At 37.3% G+C, this 22,913-nt stretch overlaps 2 protein-coding genes across 2 annotated transcripts; both read left to right on the forward strand.

The window, feature by feature from the left end:
- The first annotated feature begins 239 nt into the window (after nucleotides 1-239).
- cited1 (Cbp/p300-interacting transactivator, with Glu/Asp-rich carboxy-terminal domain, 1) lies at nucleotides 240-6,007 on the forward strand. The gene is made up of 2 exons (XM_056462930.1): nucleotides 240-476; nucleotides 4,718-6,007. Exon 2 carries the CDS (start codon nucleotides 4,731-4,733, stop codon nucleotides 5,187-5,189), a length of 459 nt encoding a protein of 152 aa, XP_056318905.1. The 5' UTR covers nucleotides 240-476; nucleotides 4,718-4,730; the 3' UTR covers nucleotides 5,190-6,007.
- A 3,052-nt stretch (nucleotides 6,008-9,059) lies between these two features.
- On the forward strand, nucleotides 9,060-17,381 carry rps4x (ribosomal protein S4 X-linked). Its single transcript, XM_056460784.1, has 8 exons — nucleotides 9,060-9,125; nucleotides 10,085-10,216; nucleotides 10,693-10,770; nucleotides 11,072-11,252; nucleotides 15,535-15,632; nucleotides 16,602-16,773; nucleotides 16,853-17,010; nucleotides 17,227-17,381. Exons 1-8 carry the CDS (start codon nucleotides 9,060-9,062, stop codon nucleotides 17,326-17,328), a joined length of 987 nt encoding a protein of 328 aa, XP_056316759.1. The 3' UTR covers nucleotides 17,329-17,381.
- Nucleotides 17,382-22,913: the final 5,532 nt, after the last annotated feature.

Below are 22,913 nucleotides of genomic sequence, written 5' to 3' on the forward strand. Positions count from 1 at the left end.
TTTATGCTGCTAGTTTCTAACTTTTCTGCCCTAAAAACAATAAAAAAAACACGCGTTGGAACATCAGGTAAAGTAAAGTATGACATTACTTTTGGACTAATCATTTTCAAATGCCAAAACAGATTCCCCCCAATCGTTTTTCCCAGTCCGGTTTCTGATGCTCCATGTCGTGTTTGTGAGATGACTTTCGGATCCCTCTTGAGAGCATCGAGTGTGTGTATTTAGGCTAATGCCTTTGATTCAGTAACAGTTGATTGAGGGTGCTCTCCAGCAACAGGACGGGGAAACATTTCTTCAAGTCCAGCGTCCTCTTCGAATTTTTCTTTGGCAAATACAACAGTGCCTCGATTCAACGGCTTTATTTTAATACGGTGTCTATTTAGATATAGATAGTAATTTATGTTAGTTATAAATAATTATTGTTTTTTCCTCGCACTGGATTCGCAACACCAACGTAGACATTTTTTCCTGTAAAGGTAAGTTTTCAAATACGTCATTTAAGAACTGAATTACTTATTTGTATTACATTACTTTTTATATTTCATAAATATCAAGTGATGTCTATAGTGTAAACTTTATAGGCTGCTTGAATCTGATGAATACAAAACTTTTTTTCTGAAGAAAGTAAGCTTTTAGAATTGTATGTTTTAGTCCTATCTATCTATCTATCTATCTATCTATCTATCTATCTATCTATCTATCTATCTATCTATCTATCTATAATACCTTATGGTTAACTGTTGCAGTGTCTTTCTAACAGTCAAAGGTTGTAATCCAGCCAATGTTTAAATAGTTTAATGTCAGCAACTATGTTTATAAATGACGGTAAGAAGTGTCTGTTTAACTGTCAAATTTAACGCAAACGACAAAAAGCGAAACTCCCTTGCGTCAGTTTGGATGAAAACGTCCGCGTTTTCCGACGCAAGGGAAATTAGTTTTCTGTCTTGTTTGCGTTAACTTTGACAGTTAAACAGACACCACGTATCCACATCATCTCATTGGTTAGTGAAGGAAGTGTGCAGTTATCTGTCTTTCACCAGGCAGATAGAGATACTCTGGAAAATAGTCAACAGTTTGAATGACAATATATTATTTATTGTCTGTTATCTTGTAGGCGATAGCGAAAATCCAACAAATTAAACTAACTAGTCCAATACTGACGTGAGGTTTTGCAGATAACCGCAGAGTTCAGTTTTACATTCGTCTTGGTCTAATTAAGTCGTAGGCTTCACCATGTTGTGTGTGTGTGTGTGTGTGTGTGTGTGTGTGTGTGTATGTGTGTGTATGTGTGTGTGTGTGTGTGTGTGTGTGTGTGTGTGTGTGTGTGTGTGTGTGTGTGTGTGTGTGTGTGTGTGTGAGAGAGAGAGAGTGACTGCTTCCAGGCTATGAATAATGAATACAATGAGCTAAACACAAAGATCTGGAGATGAATGCCCCACAGCTGAGATGAGCTGAGCCTGTGTGCTGCTCATTGCTGGAGGTCCATTGCAGCTGCATACCAGCTTTCAGCAATTATGCCTTCCTTCAAAAGAATGGCTTTAAGTGGGATTGAGGAGAGTGCAGCAGCACATATGATGAAGTGCCTCATTACTTGTCCTCTGTGTGAGTGTGTGAGAGCACATGTGAGACGCAGGAGGATATGGAGTCACAGGACACTGTCACGTACTCCATAATTAACCCCACATCTGAGGGATTATGAATGGCTCATCTCTACAAATAGTCTTGGAAAGTCATATGATTTGCTGCCCTTCTGAGCCATTGATAAACTCTTGCCTTGTGATCTCGGTTAAAGACATTTTTTCATACGCACATCAGCAGCTTTTATGGCTGGAATACACTGTGGCACCAATTTTTGCACAGATTTGCAGTCTGAATGAGTTAACGCTGGTGGTTCATATCAAGTGATCAGTTGGAGATGACAGATTTTACAGTGTCCAATGAAGACAAATTGTGTTTTTAAGGTCTATTTAAAAAAATAAAAACATTTATAGGATTTAAAAAAATAATAAATTTGCACAAAACAGAAAAACAAGCGTTCAACAATACAAACAAACATCCCCAACACTAATTTCTTTTTTGCGGCTTTAACAGAAGAGACACAGCTAACAGTCTGCGAACATTAAAGTCTTCAAACGTCACACTAATTGTGTGAAAAACAAATAAATAAATGCAAAAAAGGAAAATGCAAAAAGATGTACGATACGCATCGATCTTTCGTGATTGTATGAGATTAAATATCCTCCTGCTCTAAGAATTGTAAACCGTTTATTTTTTTGAACCTCTGAGAGTAAATTTGCTTCTTTTCAAGCTGAATAAAATACATTACGTCTTTGATCCATCTACTATGTGTTGGGGGCTCAGTTTTTTTTCCAATAGAGAAGAATTAAGTGGCTTGCAATAGTGTGGTAAAAGCAATTACTCTACATATTTTGTCTTTAAGCACAATATTTTCGGGGCAGGTTCCAAAAATTGCCAACAGGGGTTCAGGTCCAATATGAAAACCTTATACATAACCTTTAAGGGCTATTTTTCTCCTTTTTAATTTCATGTTTAACTATTCTGCCTCAACATTTGAAATTGAGTATCATAGTGGAATGTTTTATTATAATTTCAGTGTAAACTACAAAACTGGATTATGTACAGTAACTTGGCATGCATAATAAAAGGCTTTTAGTTGTCTCTGGATGTGTGTGAATAGAAATCATTTTGACTGTTCACATGTAAACAACATCTGACAAATTATGGGGGGAAAAACACCGGTCAAAATGATTTCTGTTCACATGGGTTCACTAAAAGATCATCTGACTTCAATTTTCATGAAATGACATTTTGCTACTTTAGAAGCAGACAAAAGCTCTATGGGTTTCCTTTAGACATGTGTTCAATTTATAATTTCATTTGGCTCATTTTGAAGCGTAATAACGCAATTACCCTTCAAAATGAGCAAACTGAAATAAATAATTGAAAATGTCTAATGGAAACATAGATTTAGCAAAATTAAGTATTCAGTGAAAAGGTGATAGCAATAAAAATATTTGTGACCCTGACCACTAGTCTTGTTGAACAGGTTTATTTTTTTTTTGGGAAAAGCAAAAAATCCACTGTATGGTTCGAAATGATCAATTTTACTTTTATGCCATAAATCATTCTAGGATCACATTTTACAGGGTGTCCGCGGGGACTTAAAAAATCTTAAATTCCAAAATCTAAATTTTAGGGCTTAAAAAGTCTTAAATTTACTGAAATATTGTGTTGTAGGTCTTAAATCATTTTTAAACAAGTCTTAATTTTTCTTTGTCCATGTATTGCTACCCAATCTGGCCAAAACCCATACAATCATCTCAATAAAACTTTCAACTTTTTATTCAAAAAGGACATTTTAACTCTATCATAATGTTTAAACATGCTCCATGTATTTACTGCTGAGGACACCGACCTGGACAGATTGTTGTGCATCGATTTAGTTTATTATTATTGTTTTTAAAACAATTGTTAATTTTTTTTAATACATTTTTTTTTTTTAAAGAAAGTTTATATTTGAAAAAAAAGTGTATGGAAACAAGTAGAGCCTGCTTGTTTTTACACAATATTTATATAATTTTGCTAAGAAATATCTAAAATGTATTATTAAATTGTTATTGTATTAAATGTAATAAATTTATATATATATATATATATATATATATATATATATATATATATATATATATATATATATATATATATATATATATATATATATATATATATATATATATATATATATAATTATTATTTTATTTTGATAGGGCAAATACATTTTTTTTTTCCATCTGGGCCATTTGAAATGTCTAAAGGCTTAAATTTAACTTGATGGAACCTGCAGAAACCCTGCTTTTAGCTGCATAACAATAGTTAATGGAAATGAATATATTTTTAGTCCTCAGTTGCAAAATAACCACAATCTGGAATGTAAACGAGACTATAACATGTATTTCATAAACTAGTACTTTCAAAAAGTTTTCAAAAATGTGTTTTTTCATCTCCCCCTACATGGCGTTGTTGTGCAAATGAATGTCCAAAAGTCATACCGTTTTTAAAGTTGATGTTGTGTAAACACCCCCTATAGTACATTATGATGTAAACACATTGTTAGCACAAGTCATAACAAATAACATTTCACTTGTCATTCTTCCTTTGGAAATGAGGCCAATGAATTTGTTTCTATGGAAAGTCCTGAAAGTCTGGAAGTATGTGATGATCCTCAGCCTAATATTGCAAGTTACTAAAAACCATTTAACCACACATTTGTCTAATGAAATGATTAGATTCTATTATTAATTTATCTATAAATTTATCACATTTATCCCTTGCACTGTAAAAAATGCAGGGTTTCACACAATTCATTCATGTTAGCCCAACACAAATTAAGATAACACTTTTTTACAAATTTATGATTGAACAAGTAGAAATGGTAAAGTTGTCCCAATGAAATCTCAAGAATTGTGTTTCAGCTTATTTTAAATTAGTTTGAACGAGCAAAATATATATTTTTTGAGAAAAGACAAACAACAGATAACCAATAAATTACTATTCGTCTGAAATCAGTTACTTTTTGAAGTAACAATTACTTCGTTGTTGTTGTTGTTTACATGTGTTCACTGTGTTGCAATTTGAACTACAATGTAGCGTATTTGTCGAATGATCTTCATGTTGTCATTGTTTTTTTTCCCCTCAGGTGTGTTCATTTGATGAGCCTGCTGTGTTCTAGCACCGCCATGAAGGACCGTGACTCTCTGTCCCTCCTGCACTACTCTGGATCCGGCAAGACCAGTCCTCAGTTCCCCTCTGCATCCCTCCATTCTGGCTCCCCCGTGTTGGCCAAACCCCAGCCTTTCTGCCTGCAGTCCGGCCAGCACCTCATAGCCTCCATGCAGCTCCAGAAACTCAACAGCCACTACCAGAATCTGACCTCCACAACCACAACCGGGCCCGGCCGAGGGTACGCTGCTTCCATGCTAAGCCCAGGACAGATTTCTAGTCCTGGGGCGGTGCAGGCATCCGGCATCATCGATTCAGATCCAGTGGATGAGGAGGTCCTGATGTCGCTGGTGGTGGAGCTGGGTTTGGATCGTGCCAATGAGCTCCCAGAGCTGTGGTTGGGTCAGAACGAGTTCGACTTCATTGCGGACGTGCCTGCTGGCTGCTGACCAAATGTTCATTAGAAATCCAAAGCTTTCATTGAATGGCAATTGAGTTTGCCAATGAACACTGTCAGATTTGAACAGTCAAGGGCTGTTATTTACTGGACAGGCTTCTGTAGGTTTGCCGTTGATTTCTGCTCACGGAGGAAAAGAGGACTGGGCACGCATACAACAAAAGGCCATCATGTTTGAGTGGACGTTTTTCCCTGCCTTATCTATACCTCCAAATCTTATTTGCATCCTTTAGGCCACATAAATGATACGTGGAATGGATTTGCCACCTCAAAGAGAAGTTGAAGGACAAGCAGAAAATGTGGTTTGTAGAGAACAAAGGATTTGGGCTGGCGGTTATTCTGGCTGTCCGGACTGGTGGTGTTAGACGAGTGTAATGGGAGGTGATGGTGAAACTGGTGCGCTCCGTTGAGCCCCTTCATCATTGGAGAGACTCCCTGGAGAAGCCGTGTCACCACAAAGCCTCGCTGGCCACAGAGGAACTCGACCTGGCTGAACGTTTTCCATGGTTAAATATATTAATGAGACGTGTCTGTTTACCCCATAACTCAGCCTGCGTGGTGTGATAGCCTTAATTTTATATTTGTGGATATTTCTTTCATGCACTTAAAATGTTAATGTTCATCGCCCTCTAAAGTATTGCCTATAGCTTTTTTTTTCTTCCTCAAAATTGAGTTCTGTTCTGTTTGTAGGCTTTATGAGTAAACGAGTTAATTGTAGTGTAGCTCTATGCAGGCCTTGTCCAAAATCCACAAATATGTTAGACATTGTGCATGCTTAAATTTCATTCGATTACACGTTTAAAGAAGACATTCTTTAGTCATTTCACTCCACTGTTTTTGAAATTTGTGACTTACTAAAACTTAATCAAAGATGTTTTTGCTTTAGCACTTTTTTCATTTTATTTTTCTACTTAAGAGAGTTATTCCCTATTCTATTTAAGTGTGTACGTTTCAGTTTTTTTCTGAATGTGAGAAAATAAAGTAACAAAGCACAACACTGTCTTTTTCTTTCTAATAAAAACACTCAAGATTTTACACTTGGATTAGCAACGAGCAATGCATTTTTGACTATATTAGACAATAAACATTCAGCTGTTCCATTATTACTAGACAACGTTAATGAATAAATTTCCTCAAGTTATATTTGCTTATGTTAAATCGGATGTTAACTAAGATTAGCTATAGTATTTTAGTATTTTAAAGTATTTTTCATGTTAAAAAGTGAGACTAAATACTTGAACTGAATTAAACATTTAACAAAACTTGCAGAGCTTAATGAAAAGGTGAATTGATCAAAACATGAATACATTTCTCATTTTGTATGAAAATAAACTGAAAAAGATAAAAATATTGTTGAATTGTAAACACATAAGTTCGTTCACATGGTTAAAAATGTTGTGTTACTGTGGCTAAGCTAATCTTTAGCCGAGCACCCTGAGCGAGAGCTGCCGCTGCGCTACAGTGAAAGATGATTAACTGGTTAGTACTGTCATCTAGTGGCCAAACTGAATCTATACACGTTGACCTTAGATTAGTTTGGTTTTCGAACTATAACTATAGGTTAGAGCAGTGTTTCCCAACCCTGTTCCTGGAGGCACACCAACAGTACATATTTTGGATGTCTCCCTTATCTCAGCCATTAACTTCAGGTGTTGGAGTCTCTTCTGATATTATGATAAGTTGATTCAGGTGTGTTTGATTAGGGAGAGCTTGAAAATGTGTACTGTTGGTGTGCCTTCAGGAACAGGGTTGGGAAACACTGGGTTAGAGAATGGTTAATAAATCTAACAAAACTATATTTATATATAACAATTTACAGATTTATAAAATGTTTTAAAATTACTTAACATTTTTACCTGTACTTCATCACCATGGACTAGCATTACTTCGTGACCCATGGGCAGAGGGGCTGGACTGGAGTTTGAATAAAATGTGGTAATGAAATCTGTGCTCTAAGTATTGTTCTTTTAGTGTTATTTGCTATTGACAAATCAAATAGGGGCACTTGAAATCATCATTCAGTTGTCGTAACTACTCATACTCCTATTCATATTCACTGCCTTCTATTTAAGTTGTTAGTTGTTTTATTACGTACATTTGTTTCATGCAAATCTTTTAAATTAAATTTTTTTTTTTCACGTGAAATGCTGCTAAGTTAACAATTTTGATATATTATGCAAATATTTTCTTTTCTACTTACAGTTAACAATATATCTGTTGTTTTCATCTCATTTGCTGTTTGGTGCTGAATACACAAATCATAAATAAAACACTTATTATACCTAGATATAGAGTCGTTTAAAAAAAAAATATTTAGAAACTAAATAGTTTTCTTCAAACCAACTCCTCCAGATTTATATTCTACATGACGTCAGCATTTAATGAAAATGACCACTTTAATATGAACTTGAACTGTTGAGCAATTGCATGCAAATGTCAACATTGCCATAAAAAATTAAAAGTTTTCACCAAAATAACAAAACCCTTTCTACGTTTATTTGTGGCTTGTATTTTACAGTCCTGTAAAATACTCAAAAATGTCTCTGTCAATGTTTTCAAATAATTATATTTGCTTTACCAAAATTACACAAGTGACAATTTCACATCTGTCACATCCATAACCTATAGCTCTTTCTTCATAAATGGAAAAATATTAAAATAAAATAAAATCTTTCATTTTTGTTCTATAAAGAGCAACTCTTATCCTTTTGATTAGCATTGTTCTTTTGGGTTGTGCAATTTAATTCACAGAATTTCTACAAAATATGTTAACTGCATACTGTAAACTCGCAAACTTGATTAGTTTCATCCCTAGCACATGCTTATTTTCCTCATTTAAACTATAAAAACGATCACAAATTGATATTTTTATGAACCCATAACTCTGTGGTCAGTTGTTCTGGAAAATATAAACATGTTTCAATATAATCTTAATGTATACTTTCTCTGTGAATTTAGAATTTATTAGTTTTCACTGCAAATGTCACATCCATAACGCTGGAATTGCTCTGTAAAAATCTCATTCTATAAACATGGAAACAGTAATGCTCATTAGTCATATTTCAGAAAAATCATTTTAAAAATTTGTAAGCAAATTGTTGTCTGCAAACTCCACCAGACTCTTGTGCTACATGCCCCCGGGTAGGCCTACTTCCATAAAAAAGCAGATTGTTGGTGGTGATTAAAATGAAACCATCTCGATATTGAATTACAGATTAAAGGGATAGTTTACCCCAAAATGAAGTTTTACTCAATATCCTACTCACCCTTAAGTGTTTCCAAACCTTCATGATTTTTGTAAATTTCTTCTGTTAAAAACAAAAGAGGATATTTTGAAGAAAGCTGAAAAGCTGTGACCATTGACTTCCATAGTAAGAAAAACAAATACTGTGTAAGTCGATGGTTACAGCTTTTCAACATTTTTCAAAATATCTTCTTACATGTCCAACAACAGAAGAAAGAACCCCATGAGTTAGCAACAAGGGTCAGAAAATAATGACAGAATTTTCATTTTGGGTAAACAATCCCTTTAATTCAATTCATCTTCATTCCTATAGCACTTTTACAATGTAGATTGTGTCAAAGCAGCTTAACACAGAAGTTCTAGTAAATGTAAACGGTGTCAGTCAGTTTTCAGAGTTGAAGTTGAGTTCAGTTCAGTGTGGTTTAATAATCACTGCTGAAAGTCCAAACACTGAAGAGAAAATCCATCGATGCGCAGCTCCACAAGTCCCAAACCAAGCAAGCCAATGGCGACAGTGGCAAAGAAAAAAACTTTACCAATTGACCAAAGTGAAAGAAAAAACTTCAAGAAAAACCAGGTTCAGTTGGGCACGACCATTTTTCCTCTGGCCAAACTATTATGCAGAGCTGCAGTCAAGGCACTGGAGGCTGTAGAACCCTGACATCCATCGTGGAGAAGCTGCAGGTATGAGTAGGTCACCAGCGGGTGATCAGACTGGCCCACGGGATGAGTGCAGAGACTTGTCTGTCACTGGTCTTTCAGGAGTCATTTGCTCTCCGCTCCTCTATGACCACCACAGCATCTGCTCAGAATATGACCTGGTCCAGGGTTATGGATACCTTTGCATCATTTTTTCACAGGTCTTGGATCACATCAATGGCACTGCATATCTCTAGGGGCCTCGGGATGCGTAACCCCAGGTGGAAATAGAAAATAAAGAAAATAATTAGCATAGCTGCTGTTCATAGTGTATTTAAATGAGATGCAAAAATTAAGTGTTATAAATGAAAATAGCAGTTATAAACAGACATAGAAACAAACATGTCGGGTACATTATGACAGAAGAGTGTGTCCCTACATGTGGTTTGTTAAGCCCACTTACCTGCATGAAGCACACTCTGCATCATACCGTTGTGTGATGCATTGTGTGTGCTTTACTAAAATTATAGGTCTTTTGTCTAGTTTTGAACAGAGAGTGTGTCTGAGCCTCGGACGTTATCAGGAAGGCTATTCCAGAGGTTAGGAGCCAGACCGAGACAAAGTGCATTAAGATTATTGTCTGTTATGATTTCATTAACAGTAAGTGCTTTAGGGGCCAGTGGCCTGATGTTTAGAAGACAAAGCTTTAAAAATGCCCACTTTCACTTTTTTTTTTACAGTTTTTCTGTTTTGATTTGTATTAGATTTTTTTATATAATAAGTAGTAAATTTACTCCAGGGACAGCCACGGTCTCTATGGGGTTAGCCAGATATGCATTACTGTGACTGACGTGGGGCGAGCAAGAGTATATATGGCTAAAATAAGTATGCTATTTAAATCTAGTTCCAGAGCAAAATGTGTATCTGAGCTGTTTCAAGTAAAAGAAGCGTCATGAGAAACGTGCACTGACCGAGCCGCTGCTGTTTCTGCAGTGTGACTACAGCCCTCACCGCCTGATGGCGCGCGCTCGTGCGGGTTATATAGGAAACATCGAGTGTCCTTCTTCGGCACCGGTAGTTCAGCTTATCTTCCGCTGACAGGAAGTGGCTGGTCCTTTTCCGCAGACTCCAACATGGTGAGTGCATTTCATTCACGATATCCTCCCAAAATAATCTACAATCATCAACGTTTTAAAAGCGCATCTTTCCCTGATTGGCTCAAAATGTTGTTCAGTCACCCCATCCAAGATAAACAACACATACATTTTCATGAAAAAGAGAAGATGTGATTATTAAAATGTTAAAGGAAAACGCTTAGCTCCGCAGCCGTCTGCCATTAGCGGTAAAGCAGACTCGCGCTCATCGAGCATATGAAATGTTGAAGTAAGGTTCAGTGGTCTTATATACAATTTATTCATCAAGGAGCTGAACGTATACAATAAGTGCTTATTTAAAAGTGACCAGATTGTTTTTTAAGTCGCTAGAAGAAGCTAACGTTAAAGGCCTCGCCGCGCTGACTTTAAGCGTTCAGTACCGGGCGTTAAATGTTAAATATATACACTCACAGGCTGCATATGATATTGTTTCTTTGAGCTGATAATATGTTTTTCAGGCCCGAGGACCGAAGAAGCACCTGAAGCGTGTCGCAGCTCCTAAACATTGGATGCTGGACAAACTCACAGGAGTGTTTGTAAGTCAAGCTTTTTCCTCCATAGGTGTGCTAAATTATGCTGTGTAAACAAGTGAAGTGCACTTTACTGAATGTATCACTGTTTATGTAAACGTTCACTCATGGCATTTAGACGTGTTAGTGTTATGTATAAGAAGCCATGCTGGCCTTATGACCAGTTCATGTATCTACATGAGGTGTGTAAACGTTGTTCACTGTATTATTATATTACCTGGTAGTTGGGGAAGTAAAATCTCTGCTTTTTACCTATTACAGATGTATCTTGTGGATGTGGGTTGATATTTATGTATTGGTTCTGTAGGCACCTCGTCCCTCCACTGGTCCCCACAGACTGAGGGAGTGCCTGCCCCTCATCATCTTCCTGAGGAACCGTCTCAAGTACGCTCTGACTGGAGATGAGGTCAAGAAGATCTGCATGCAGAGGTTCATCAAGATCGACGGCAAGGTCCGCACTGACATCACCTACCCTACTGGCTTCATGGGTGAGTTCTGCTGCACGCAACTGTCAGTTCATGATTCGGTACCTCAAGTGAATTGAATGACTTGTGTAGAAGCAGGGCTAGAGATTCCTTACTGCACAGTGTTGTTTTATTAAGAGGAGTGATTATATCAGCTGAAGTGTGTGAATAATCAATTAAAATATTGATTTTCAAATAAAGCTGGACTGTGAAATTTAGTATCTAAATTGTGTATTTAATTATAAAAAAAGTATAAAATGTTTTTACAAACACTCAATTGCAAATCCAGTATTTTGCAGTTTTCTGTCCAAATGCTTGGAAAATAATTTCAATCTTAAGTGCTGCACTACTTTTTAACAGTTCACGAAGGAAGAAAAATTTACTGTGAAGTATGATGCTTCATTTTAAAGCAAGAGCACAATCTGTTCATTTAAATGCACGCGCGAGTTTAGTTTCACATGCAGTGTTTGTGCTTCATTTAAAAAGCATCACAACAGGCTGTACTTAATTTCAAGTTAAGGACATGATGAACATCAATATTTAGGTAATGATTACATTATGGTCAATTTGCCAATCAATGCAAATGTGAAATGATGCAGAACAAATTTCCATATCTTGTGTTTTTAATGCAACAATGTTTTGTCTCGATCTAGGTAGTTCAGGGTAATTTCTAGAGTAATGAGCATGTTTTAGAGCTTGTTAAAATGTTTTCATGGTCATAGCAGTGATTGTTGAAACTAATTCTGCCAATCTGTTGTGACTTGTTACTGCGGCTCTATCAGTTTTTAAATCAAACAAAAAATATTAATTATTCCTTACATTTTTATATAGCGATTTTCTTGGCACTCAAAGCGCTTTGCATATTTTTTGGGTGGAATCTCCTCATCCACCACCAGTGGGCAGCATCCACCTGGATAATGTGATGGCGGTCTTATTGTGCCACACCACACACCAGCTGATTGGTGGAGAGGAGACCGAGTGATGAAGCCAATTATGATAAGGGGATGGTTAGGAGACCGGTGGGCAAATTTGGCCAGGATGCTGGGGTTAAACCCCTACTCTTTTTTTCGAAGGACATACTGGGATTTTAAATGACCACAGAGAGTCAGGGCCACGATTTAACGTCTCATCTGAAAAACTGCACTCATTGAGCAATATAAACCGGGTTTCCACTGTCGCGCCTAAAGCGAGCGAGCCAAGGCCAGTCGTGTTTCCACTGTCACTTCCGGGGTCTGATCGGGCCAAAGCGGGGCTTTCTTGGGGCCAGCGGCCGGTCTTTTTCGGCCCGCCTAATACCTTGGGCCAAAGAGGGCCAGCTCGGACTTTGGGGCGGAGTGAAAGGAGCTTGACAGCTCTGTTGATGCCATGAGCGACTTTTTTCTTTCTTTCCTTTGGAGATAATACGAAATATGAATACAACAGAAAGACTTAAAGCTTTACAAATTACTTGTCCACTTTTGTAGTCTCAAAACAATAGTGTCATATTGATAAAATACCCTAAGCTATATTGAAATCATTTAGAGTATTACAAACATCAGTTATAATGAAAACGCATTAAATAAACCAATATAATACAAACAAAAGCTAGCTATAACAATTTAGGTATTTACAATACATAAATTAAACAGTTTTTAAGCCATAATAAATTTTCATTTTACAGAGGCCTCTCTGAAAAAAAGATTTGAGAGATTTTCTAAAAACAATAAACACCAGAGGAGTTTTGAAATATGATTTATAAAGTATTTGGTTACGATGATATTAATCAAATCGTGCAAACAGAGCATTTTTTTGTGAAAAGCAGAAATCAGAAACGACCTTTTCTGTCATCCAGTCCTGCACAGCTGAACTGGGCGAGTTGACGTTTGATTCGGGGGACATTCTGGGGACGGTGTTTGCGTGATGCGCTGCAAGCTACTAGCCCGACAGTGGAAACGTGAAATAATTTTGGCCTAACTACTCAACCTCACGGGCAATTGGCCCGGCCTAATAAAAGCCCTGGCTCGCACAGGCCTGACAGTGGAAATGCGGCTATAGAGTCCACGTCAATATACTGGGGTGTTAGGACCCACACAGACAGCAAGTTGAGCACCCCCTGCTTGAGTTCAATGGTGGACCGTGTGAGAGTTGGGGAGATGGCTGTTGATATTGTGTACAACATTATATTAACGCAAAAAATCTTATGTATTTATTTTGTGCTTTTTAATTGTATATTTATTAATGAAATGTTTTTTTTTTGCCATGAAAATAGCTGTTGCTGACACAGCATTAAATTAAAATATGATGTATGATTTGGTGCACATCAGATCATGAGGATCAACTAATATCTTGTAAAAGGTACAGCCATATTTTTTTAAAGCATCCAATACAGAGTGCACATTGCCAATTTGTAATCGTCAGTGAAACACAGGTTAAAATCTGCTCAAAAGCTTAAAGCACATTTAAACTGGTCTGAATGTCCCTACTCAGGATGGCACCCAGATTTGGTTTAATGTGGAGAAAAGCTTGAGTTCAGGAAAATACAGAAGGCGATGGTTCTTTTCTTCCTGTTCATAATAATAGTAGTTGTATTTTCAAATCAAGCTTTCATATTTGCCTGTGCAGGAATGTTTTAGTGGCCTCCTCTGTCATGAGAAAAAGCACTTACTTCTGCATTGTGATATTTAACAGCAAAAGTGAAGCATTTCTCTCCATCTGTTGTCTTTTGTAAAAAGAAAAAAAACTTAATCCACCATATGTGCCTGTGAATTCATGATTAAAAATTAGCATGTGGTTGAGAACAAAAGCTGTTATGTCATGTGTATTTAAATAGTCCTATCAAAATAAACCAGTGTTGAGGGTAATGCATTACAAGTAACTAGAGTTGCATAATTACTTTTTTCAAGTAACTAGTGAAGAAACAAGTTACACTCCAATTTTACAGTAACATTTTCAGAAAAGCAACACAGAGAGAGAGAAAAATTGTGAAATCTGCATTTGTTTTTTATCCACAAACAATTCTAGATTAAATGTGAACATTTATTACTCACTAGCGTAAATAGTTCAGTACCCTCAAAGTGAATAAAAACAATAAAATGCAAACTGCTTCAGAATGTTGACTTTTCATGCATCCTCCATGCAATTCAGGAAGGTCTGTTTGGGTTCAAGCCCAGATAATAAAATCTAGCACTGCTTTTCTTAAAGTAGTAATTCATCTATAACTGAAATGTCATTTACTCACCTTTTTGCTAGTTTCGAACCTGTTTGGTATTTTGAGAGCTGAAAACCTGTAACTATTGTCTTCCATAACTGTTGTCTTCCAAATACTATTGAAGTCAATGGTTACTTGTTTTTATCAAAATGTTGTTCAACATTGAGAATCTTATAGAGGTTTGGAACCACTGGAGCGTGAGTAAATGGTTCATCCAAAAGTGAATCTTATTATAGTAACAAAATATCACATTGAGTTACTGAAGGCAAAAGTTTTTTTTGTACTACTTCTAAAAATTACTTCAACACTGATGGAGTTGAATCAATTGTTTTTGATCTCAGCTGGAGACATTCAGTTGGTTTACCTGAATGACTGTGCTGAAAAATGCACAAGATGTATTGTCATTTGTTGTCATCTTGTGTTTTGTGCTGCTATGACAAGGTACATAAACCACAACACATTGGTCAAAAGGTAGTCATAAATTGTAGGTTAAACATTTTTCCCAGTTTACACTATCTGCACCGGGACTGGATTTAATTTTGCCTTGTTGCATATCACAAAGTCAGATCACAAGGTGATAAGAAAACTACAATTTCCTGAACTACTTTTTGAGAACGGGCAACAGCAGCAAGTAATGATTTGCTTGCAGTCTTTGAAAATTTGTCTGCAAAAGTTAAGTCAAGCACAGTCTTTTTACATTTCACCTAAATGCAACTCGTTGTTGGAGTTTGACTGAGCCATGCAATTAATTTTATTTTTATTAACCAGAAATATCAGTCAAATGGTTTGAGTTTACTGGGTTCAATATAATAAAACAACAGTGCTTCCGGTCTCTGCACTGGCACTCAATTGAGCTTGTGAGCTGGAGCTTACCAGATGGTTGAATGGCAAACGTCACAGAGTGACTAATCCCTCAGTGTTATAACACACTTTCACATAGCGTTTCCACTGTGCACCCGTACTTACATAGTGCCAACAGGATATTAATCTGCTGTGACTGATTTTCCAGCTCGGGTGATGAGGCAGGCTGTTCATCAGGAAGCAGTTTGAAAACAAACATGAGCTGAGGTGATATGATGCTCATGTGTTTATGAAATGGATTGTGTTGTCTTTCTTTAGATGTGGTCAGCATCGAGAAGACTGGAGAGAACTTCAGGCTGATCTATGATGTCAAGGGACGCTTTACAGTTCACCGCATCACCAATGAGGAGGCCAAGGTGAGCTTGATGATCTCCTGTAATCCAGGTTCTCACGGGTCATGGTGTTTTCTGGAATTTTACATGGTTTATTCCAGACATTTAAAAGTCAGGATATCAATTTATTTTGTCCAAGTTATGGAATTTGTTTGTCATTTAGAATTTATGTCCTATTTGTCATGTTGCCATAAAGCCAAGTGTGGCAAACTCAAACTTCTCATTTATCAAAATGTATTTCCATATATTGTTTTTCATGTTGTTTTATGTTTTGGCCATTTTTATTGCTTTTTTATTCCTTTCCCTCATCAATCACCTGTTGCAATATTTAGTAGCTTTTTTGTCGGCACAGTGCTTAACCAGTCCCTCTTAGATTGTGTGGTCCTTTTTCTCTCTTAAATTTTTATTTGATACTTTTTGTTTGCCTGATATTTCTGATTATTGCCATCTGAAGTTGTTTTTCTTTGAAAATATACAGTTATGTCTTAATGTTATATAAAGGGAACACTGAAAGTGTTTTACCTAATACTAAACCGCTAATCTCTTTAACTATAATATCCGAAAAATCATGGTAATTTCACATTTTAGCGATCGATACATAGAGCAGCCTTGTTCAGATAGCATTTGGCTGAATGCACGGAGCAATGTCACATTATGCATGTAAAGGGGGTCACACCGAAGGAGAAGCGCAGCGCTGTCCCATGTGACAAATCGAGGTATCACACCAGATGAGCACTACCATATATTATTTGACAAAACATTGCTGATAGCACAGAAGAGATTTGAGCTGTGTCCTGGCTGGCCTCAATCCACAGGACAACTTCAGCAATTAAAAAAAGCAAGCTCCTTTTGAGTCATTTGCTTGATTTAGCATTAAATCCAACATTCACAGAATCACAATTCTGAAGGCACTGTTCAACCCAGCAGATGACTATCTTTATAGGTCATGAGAACCTGCAGATCTTTTAACTTGGTGTTGATTTCCTGTTTTAGTACAAGTTGTGCAAAGTGAGGAAAATTCTCATCGGCACAAAGGGAATCCCACACCTGGTGACCCATGATGCCCGCACCATCCGTTACCCTGATCCTCTGATCAAGGTCAACGACACTATCCGCATTGACCTGGACACAGGCAAAATTACAGACTTCATCAAGTTTGAGACAGGTTGGTCAGCTCATAGTTTTTAAGTTGAGTGTATACTGTTGTGTTTGAGTCGCACATCACTTATTCTCTTTGTGAATAGGCAACATGTGCATGGTGACCGGAGGTGCTAACTTGGGGCGTATTGGTGTGATCACCAACAGAGAGAAGCACCCTGGCTCTTTTGACGTGGTGCACGTTAAAGACAGCATCGGCAACAGCTTTGCCACCAGGCTCTCCAACATTTTTGTCATCGGCAAGGTGAGAACAGCATTCTGTGCAGTTTTAAATGGCACATTACTCATTGGGCTGCACACATTTATAAAAATGTCCACATGACAAACTTGAGCTTTTGGTTCAAGTCTTCTGTAATTGGCTATGTTTGCACCCTTATTCATGTCAAGGCGTAGTTTAAGCACTTATTTGGCATATTTAGTACCTTAAACTTGTACTTTAATACATTGTCTATGTCATCAGGGCAACAAGCCATGGGTGTCCCTGCCCCGTGGAAAGGGTGTCCGCCTGACCATTGCTGAGGAGAGAGACAAGAGACTGGCTGCCAAACAGAGCAGCAGCTAAGTCAACAGGACTAGCACACCTTGGTTTCAAATAAAACAAAACTATTTACAAAATTCTCTGAATAGTGTCTTTTGTTTGAGGAACTCTTGCTTTACAGTGATGGTTTCAACTCCTTAATTGGACCCAGAAGTATTAATTTTTTCATTAGCGTTCATAGTTATTTGCATATCATTGGGAGATTTTGAAATGCATTCTTGTGTATTTATATATAAAAGAAATCTACTAGTGATTTAGATTTGTTAATGTGGCCCAGCACATTGCCCTTAATGCACACTAAATCCACATAACACTACTTTAATCTATATGACTTCAGATCTGTGATTGAGGCTAAGGGAATAGGCTGATTTATGATTTCAGTTTTTTCTTAGCTTATCGTTTCCTGCATCATCTCAATATAGTCGTGTTATTGTATAGATTCTTGTTGAATAGGAGCATGCCAGGAATTAAATTCTGTCAACGTTTTGCATGGTCTTCTCTTTCATTAGGTCATAGCTTTACATATTGCATATTTTTTGCTGGCAAGACACTTACACCTTTTATTGGTGCAGTGATGACTGTGAAGTGTTACTGCTGTTTATCTTAATTTGAAACCTCACAATTGCTGAATTGTGTCTTGATGCATAGACCGTTTCTTTAGAGGTGCAGGTCTTGAGTATCAAACTAAAAGTTTGTACTCAAATAATGAAGTTCTAAGTGTCGTTACATCATTACCATTTGACGAATTGGTCCAAATACAGCACTATAAGATGAGAGTTGTGCAAAATCAATTAGTGTGGGTATTGGTCCTTATACTGGCAGTATTTTAGCATTAGTTAAACTTGCTTAAATTAAGAAATAAATTGTGACCCAGCTTTACTTAATACTTCTATAGTTTGAAAGTAAATATTACCAAACCATACCCTTTGATTTGGTGAAGCGTTAAGTAGAAGGAAAATATATTTTTTGGGGGTTAAATGTCTCGTTGTTAATTAGTTTGAGTTAGCTGTTGTTTGTACTTGTACTGACATCTAGCGGTATAAACGTAAAATCGCAACAGGAGACTTCACTGCTGTCAGAAATGGTTTGTAAGCCGTCGTGGTTGTGAATAAAACGGATGAAGTTGGTGTGATCATGTGACCTCCATGTTCCATAAGATACTTAATTTATAATACAGTCTGTAGTGTATTAGGGCCTAAATCTTACATTTGTAGTTGTGTGTGTGTATATATATATATATATATATATATATATATATATATATATATACACACACACACACACACATTTTTTTTTCCCTCAATGCTTAGTTTAATTCAATGGCTGTTGCTATAAAACAGCCTTCATGCAAAGTTAATTTCCAGTTCAGCTTCAACACAGCTGTCTGTAATATTGAAAGTGTTCGAGATCTTCAGTAGGCCCTGGTGTGTTGTTGAAGCCTGGAGCTGACCTTTGATATCCCACAATCCTGTGAGCTTAATTTCCAACAGTTGAGTTAAAATGGGTCACCAATCTCGCTCGCTCAGGGCATTGTCCCTGCAGAGTTTAGCTCCAACTTGTCTAAATACGACTGACTGGACGTTTCAAGTATACCTAGTAAGAGCTTGATTAGTAGCTTGTTCAGGTGTGTTTGATTAGGGTTGGAGCTAAACTCTGCAGGACACCGGACCTCCAGAAACGCGATTAGTGACCCCCGAGTTAAAATAATAATGTCATCTGAAAGCTTGAAGCCTTGTAGATTTCAGTGAATTTAATGTTAACTTTATTTAAAGTGATAGTTCACCCGAAAATGAAAATTCTGTCATTTACTCTTCACTCATTAAAAACTTTTTTGTTTTGTTGCACACCAACGAAGATATTTTGTAAAGAATTTTGTACAAAAACTAGCTTTGAAGTCAATGGTTACAGGATTCCAACATTCTTCAAAATATCTTCTTTTGTGTGCAGAACAGAAGAAAAAACAACCTCAAATTGGTTTGGAACGGGTAAAGAATGAGTAAACTATGACAGAACTTTTGTTTTAGGGTGAAATATCCTTTTCATAAAATGAAGTTTCTGCTTGTTGTCTTGCGCTAAAGTTAAATGCAAATATTTTAAAATGACTTTAGATGTAATTTCTAGTTAGAACCGAGTCAAACATTTTAGTTTAGCTTTTTCTCTTTTTTTTTTGGTCGTGTTGTAGATAATCGCTGCCTCTTTAATCAGTTTCATGAGGTGTCTTCATCCACAAACACTGCTTCCAGTCACTGCCAGTGCTTTTAGACACAAGACATACACACACACACAAACGCACAGTATTTCCAAGCCTGAACACCCCCATTAAAATATCTAAAATGCAGTTGAAACAGTTTAAGGAAGCTGGAACTAAAGAGTGCCATTGTCAAATGCATACAACTTTATCTTTGACTAATACTGTTTATTACTGTTTTCTAAAATCAATTGAGCTGGATAGTTGTCAGTTATCATCAGCTATATGTCTCAGCTTTGGTCATGTTTGTAAGATTTGGTGTTAAACTAGAGTGAATATTTGTATAGAGCTTCTGCTTTTACATTTGCTGGTTGTTTGGTGTGATCAGGTTGGAACACACCTGTGTGTATGTTTTCCTCCTGAGCTTCATAGCGGAGGCTCATCTCCAGAAGGCCATATGGGTCCTGCTGAGCTTCAGCCTGTTCCTCCTGCAGCCTTTGGCCTGCTGGTCCACAGCAGCTCAGCACGGCTCACCTCAACACACATTGCAGGATCTGTCTGCCAGAACGCAATACAAACTAAACACACACGCACACACACTCGACTGTCCTTGAGTATCGACTTCTCGCTGTTTCTTCATCTATCGATGTTTCGTATAGGGACGACCCTTTTTGCTGCATAAAACAAATTTGAGTCGTAATAATGATATAAGTTGAAATGATTAGATCACAAGTGAAAAGTGTTGCGTTGCGTTAAACCTGCCAAAATGTAAAAAGTTACTTAAAAATTGAAAACTTTTATATTGAAATGATGTCATGGATTTTGGATTTTTCAACTCTGCTAGATCTTTGTCTGATTTCTTTCAAATCATATAACATTTTGTGCAACAATTTTGAATTTTAACCCTACTCTTATCCTAACCTTTTTGCTATTCTATTATAATCAGAAATAAAGACAGAAATTACAACCAAGGACTAGCACCAGACAGAATCTGCCGACTTTTTTTTTTTTTTTTTTTACTATTTCGGTGCATTATTTAGTTTAAAAAACTGCAGATTTATGCTGTAGGAATTTTGAGAGTGTATGGCCAGAAAACTTGACACAGGAATAAAAAAAAATTCAAGAAATTCTTAACTTTTATTTGGGGTTTGCAATACACACTCATTGGTCACTTTATTAGGTACACCTGTTCAACTGCTCGTTCACGCAGATTTCTAATCAGCCAATCACGTGGCAGCAACTCAATGCATTTAGGCATGTAGATATGGTCAAGACGATCTGCTGCAGTTCAAACCGATTATCAGAATGGGGAAGAAAGGACTTTGAACGTGGCATGGTTGTTGGTGCCAGACGGGCTGGTCTGAGTATTTCAGAAACTGCTGATCTACTGGGATTTTCAAGCACAACGGTCTCTAGGGTTTACAGAGACTGATCTGAAAAACAGAAAATATCTAGTGAGCGGCAGTTCTGTTGATGCCAGAGATCAGAGAAGAATGGTTCCAGCTGATAGAAAGGCAACAGTAACTCAAATAACCGAGATATGCAGAAGAGCATCTCTGAACACACAACACGTCCAACCTTGAGGCGGAGGAGCTACAGCAGCAGAAGGCCACACCGGGTGCCACTCCTGTCAGCTAAGAACAGGAAACTGAGACAACAATTCCCACAGGCTCACCAAAATTGGACAATAGAAAATTGGAGAAACGTTGCCTGGTCTGACAAGTCTTGAATTCTGCTGCGACATTCGCATTGTAGGGTCAGAACATGAAAGCATGGGCCCATTAGTACCAATTGAGCATCGTGGCAATGCTCACACACATACGTAGCACATCCACTAAAAGACAGAAAATATTACTTTAATACAAACTGTATTGTGCATCAATCACCTAAACGTCAAAATGAGTCAACAATATTACTGAAAATAATATAAAAATCTGATAAAATATATATTTACACACATTTACATAAAGAAATAAATAGATTGAATAATAGGCCTAAAAAATCTGCTCTGTTTTCTGTGGATCTCTGCAGGCGCATAGTCCCTTTGGGCCTACCAATGAGAACATTTTTAACAATAATGATTATTTTTGCATGATTTCACTTTTTATCTAATATTTATACTTCATGTCTCATATTTGGTTTTACTTATCATTCACTCATTTTCTTTTCAGCTTAGTCCCTTAATTTATTTGGGGTCGCCACAGCAAAATGACCCGCCAACTTATCCAGCACATGTTTTCCGCAGCGGACACCCTTCCAGCTGCAAGCCATCACTGGGAAACACCTATACACACATTCACACACACACACACACACTCATACATTACAGACAATTTAGCTTACTCAATTCACCTATACTACATGTCTTTAGACTTGTGGGGGAAACCGGAGCACCCAGAGGAAACCCACACGAACACGGGGAGAACATGCATGCTTGAACCAGCAACCTTCTTGCTGTGAGGTGACAGCGCTACCCACTGTGCCACCGCGCTGCCCTTTTACTTATATAAGTGATTAATTTAAGATCAATTTTAAGACAAAATTAAAGATATTTTTAGATAATTTTGTGTAACAATTAATCGCAAATTATTTTTGTACTTAATATCCCTATTTTCTTTACATGTGCCAACATGGAAATAAATTATAATATGAACTGAAATAGGGCGGCACGGTGGCTCAGTGGTTAGCATTGTGGCATCACAGCAAGAAAGTTGTTGGTTTGAGTCACGGCTGGGTCAGTTGGCGTTTCAGTGTGGAGTTTGCATGTCCTCCCCATGTTCGCGTGGGTTTCCTCTGGGTGCTCCGGTTTCCCCCACAGTCCAAACACATGCGCTATAGGTGAATTGAATAAACTAAATCAGCCGTAGTGTATGAGTGTGTATGGTTGTTTCCCAGCACTGGGTTGCAGCTGGAAGGGCATACGCGGCATAAAAATGGCCTTCTCTTCTCTATCTACTCAGCATCTTTAGGAACAGTCATCCAGAAACATGGTTTTTCCTACCACTGCTATGCTGATGACACCCAGCTATACCTCTCTTTCCACCCTGATGATCCCTCGGTTCCAGCTCGCATTTCAGCCTGCCTGTCAGACATTTCACTCTGGATGAAAGATCATCATCTCCAGCTTAACCTCATGAAAACGGAAATGCTTGAAGTTTCTGCCAACCCAACTCTTCACCATAACTTTTCAATCCAGATGGATGGAGCAACCATCACTGCATCCAAAATGGTAAAAAGCCTTGGAGTTACGATTGATGGCCAACTGAGCTTCTCTGAACACATTTCTAGACCTGCTCGATCTTGCAGATTCGCACTCTACAACATCAGAAAGGTCCGACCCTTCCTATCTGAACATACAGCTCAACTCATTGTTCAAGCTCTTGTCCTCTCCAAACTGGACTATTGCAACTCTCTGCTAGCC

This window comes from Danio aesculapii, chromosome 7 (assembly GCF_903798145.1).
Source record: "Danio aesculapii chromosome 7, fDanAes4.1, whole genome shotgun sequence".
NCBI lineage: Eukaryota > Metazoa > Chordata > Actinopteri > Cypriniformes > Danionidae > Danio > Danio aesculapii.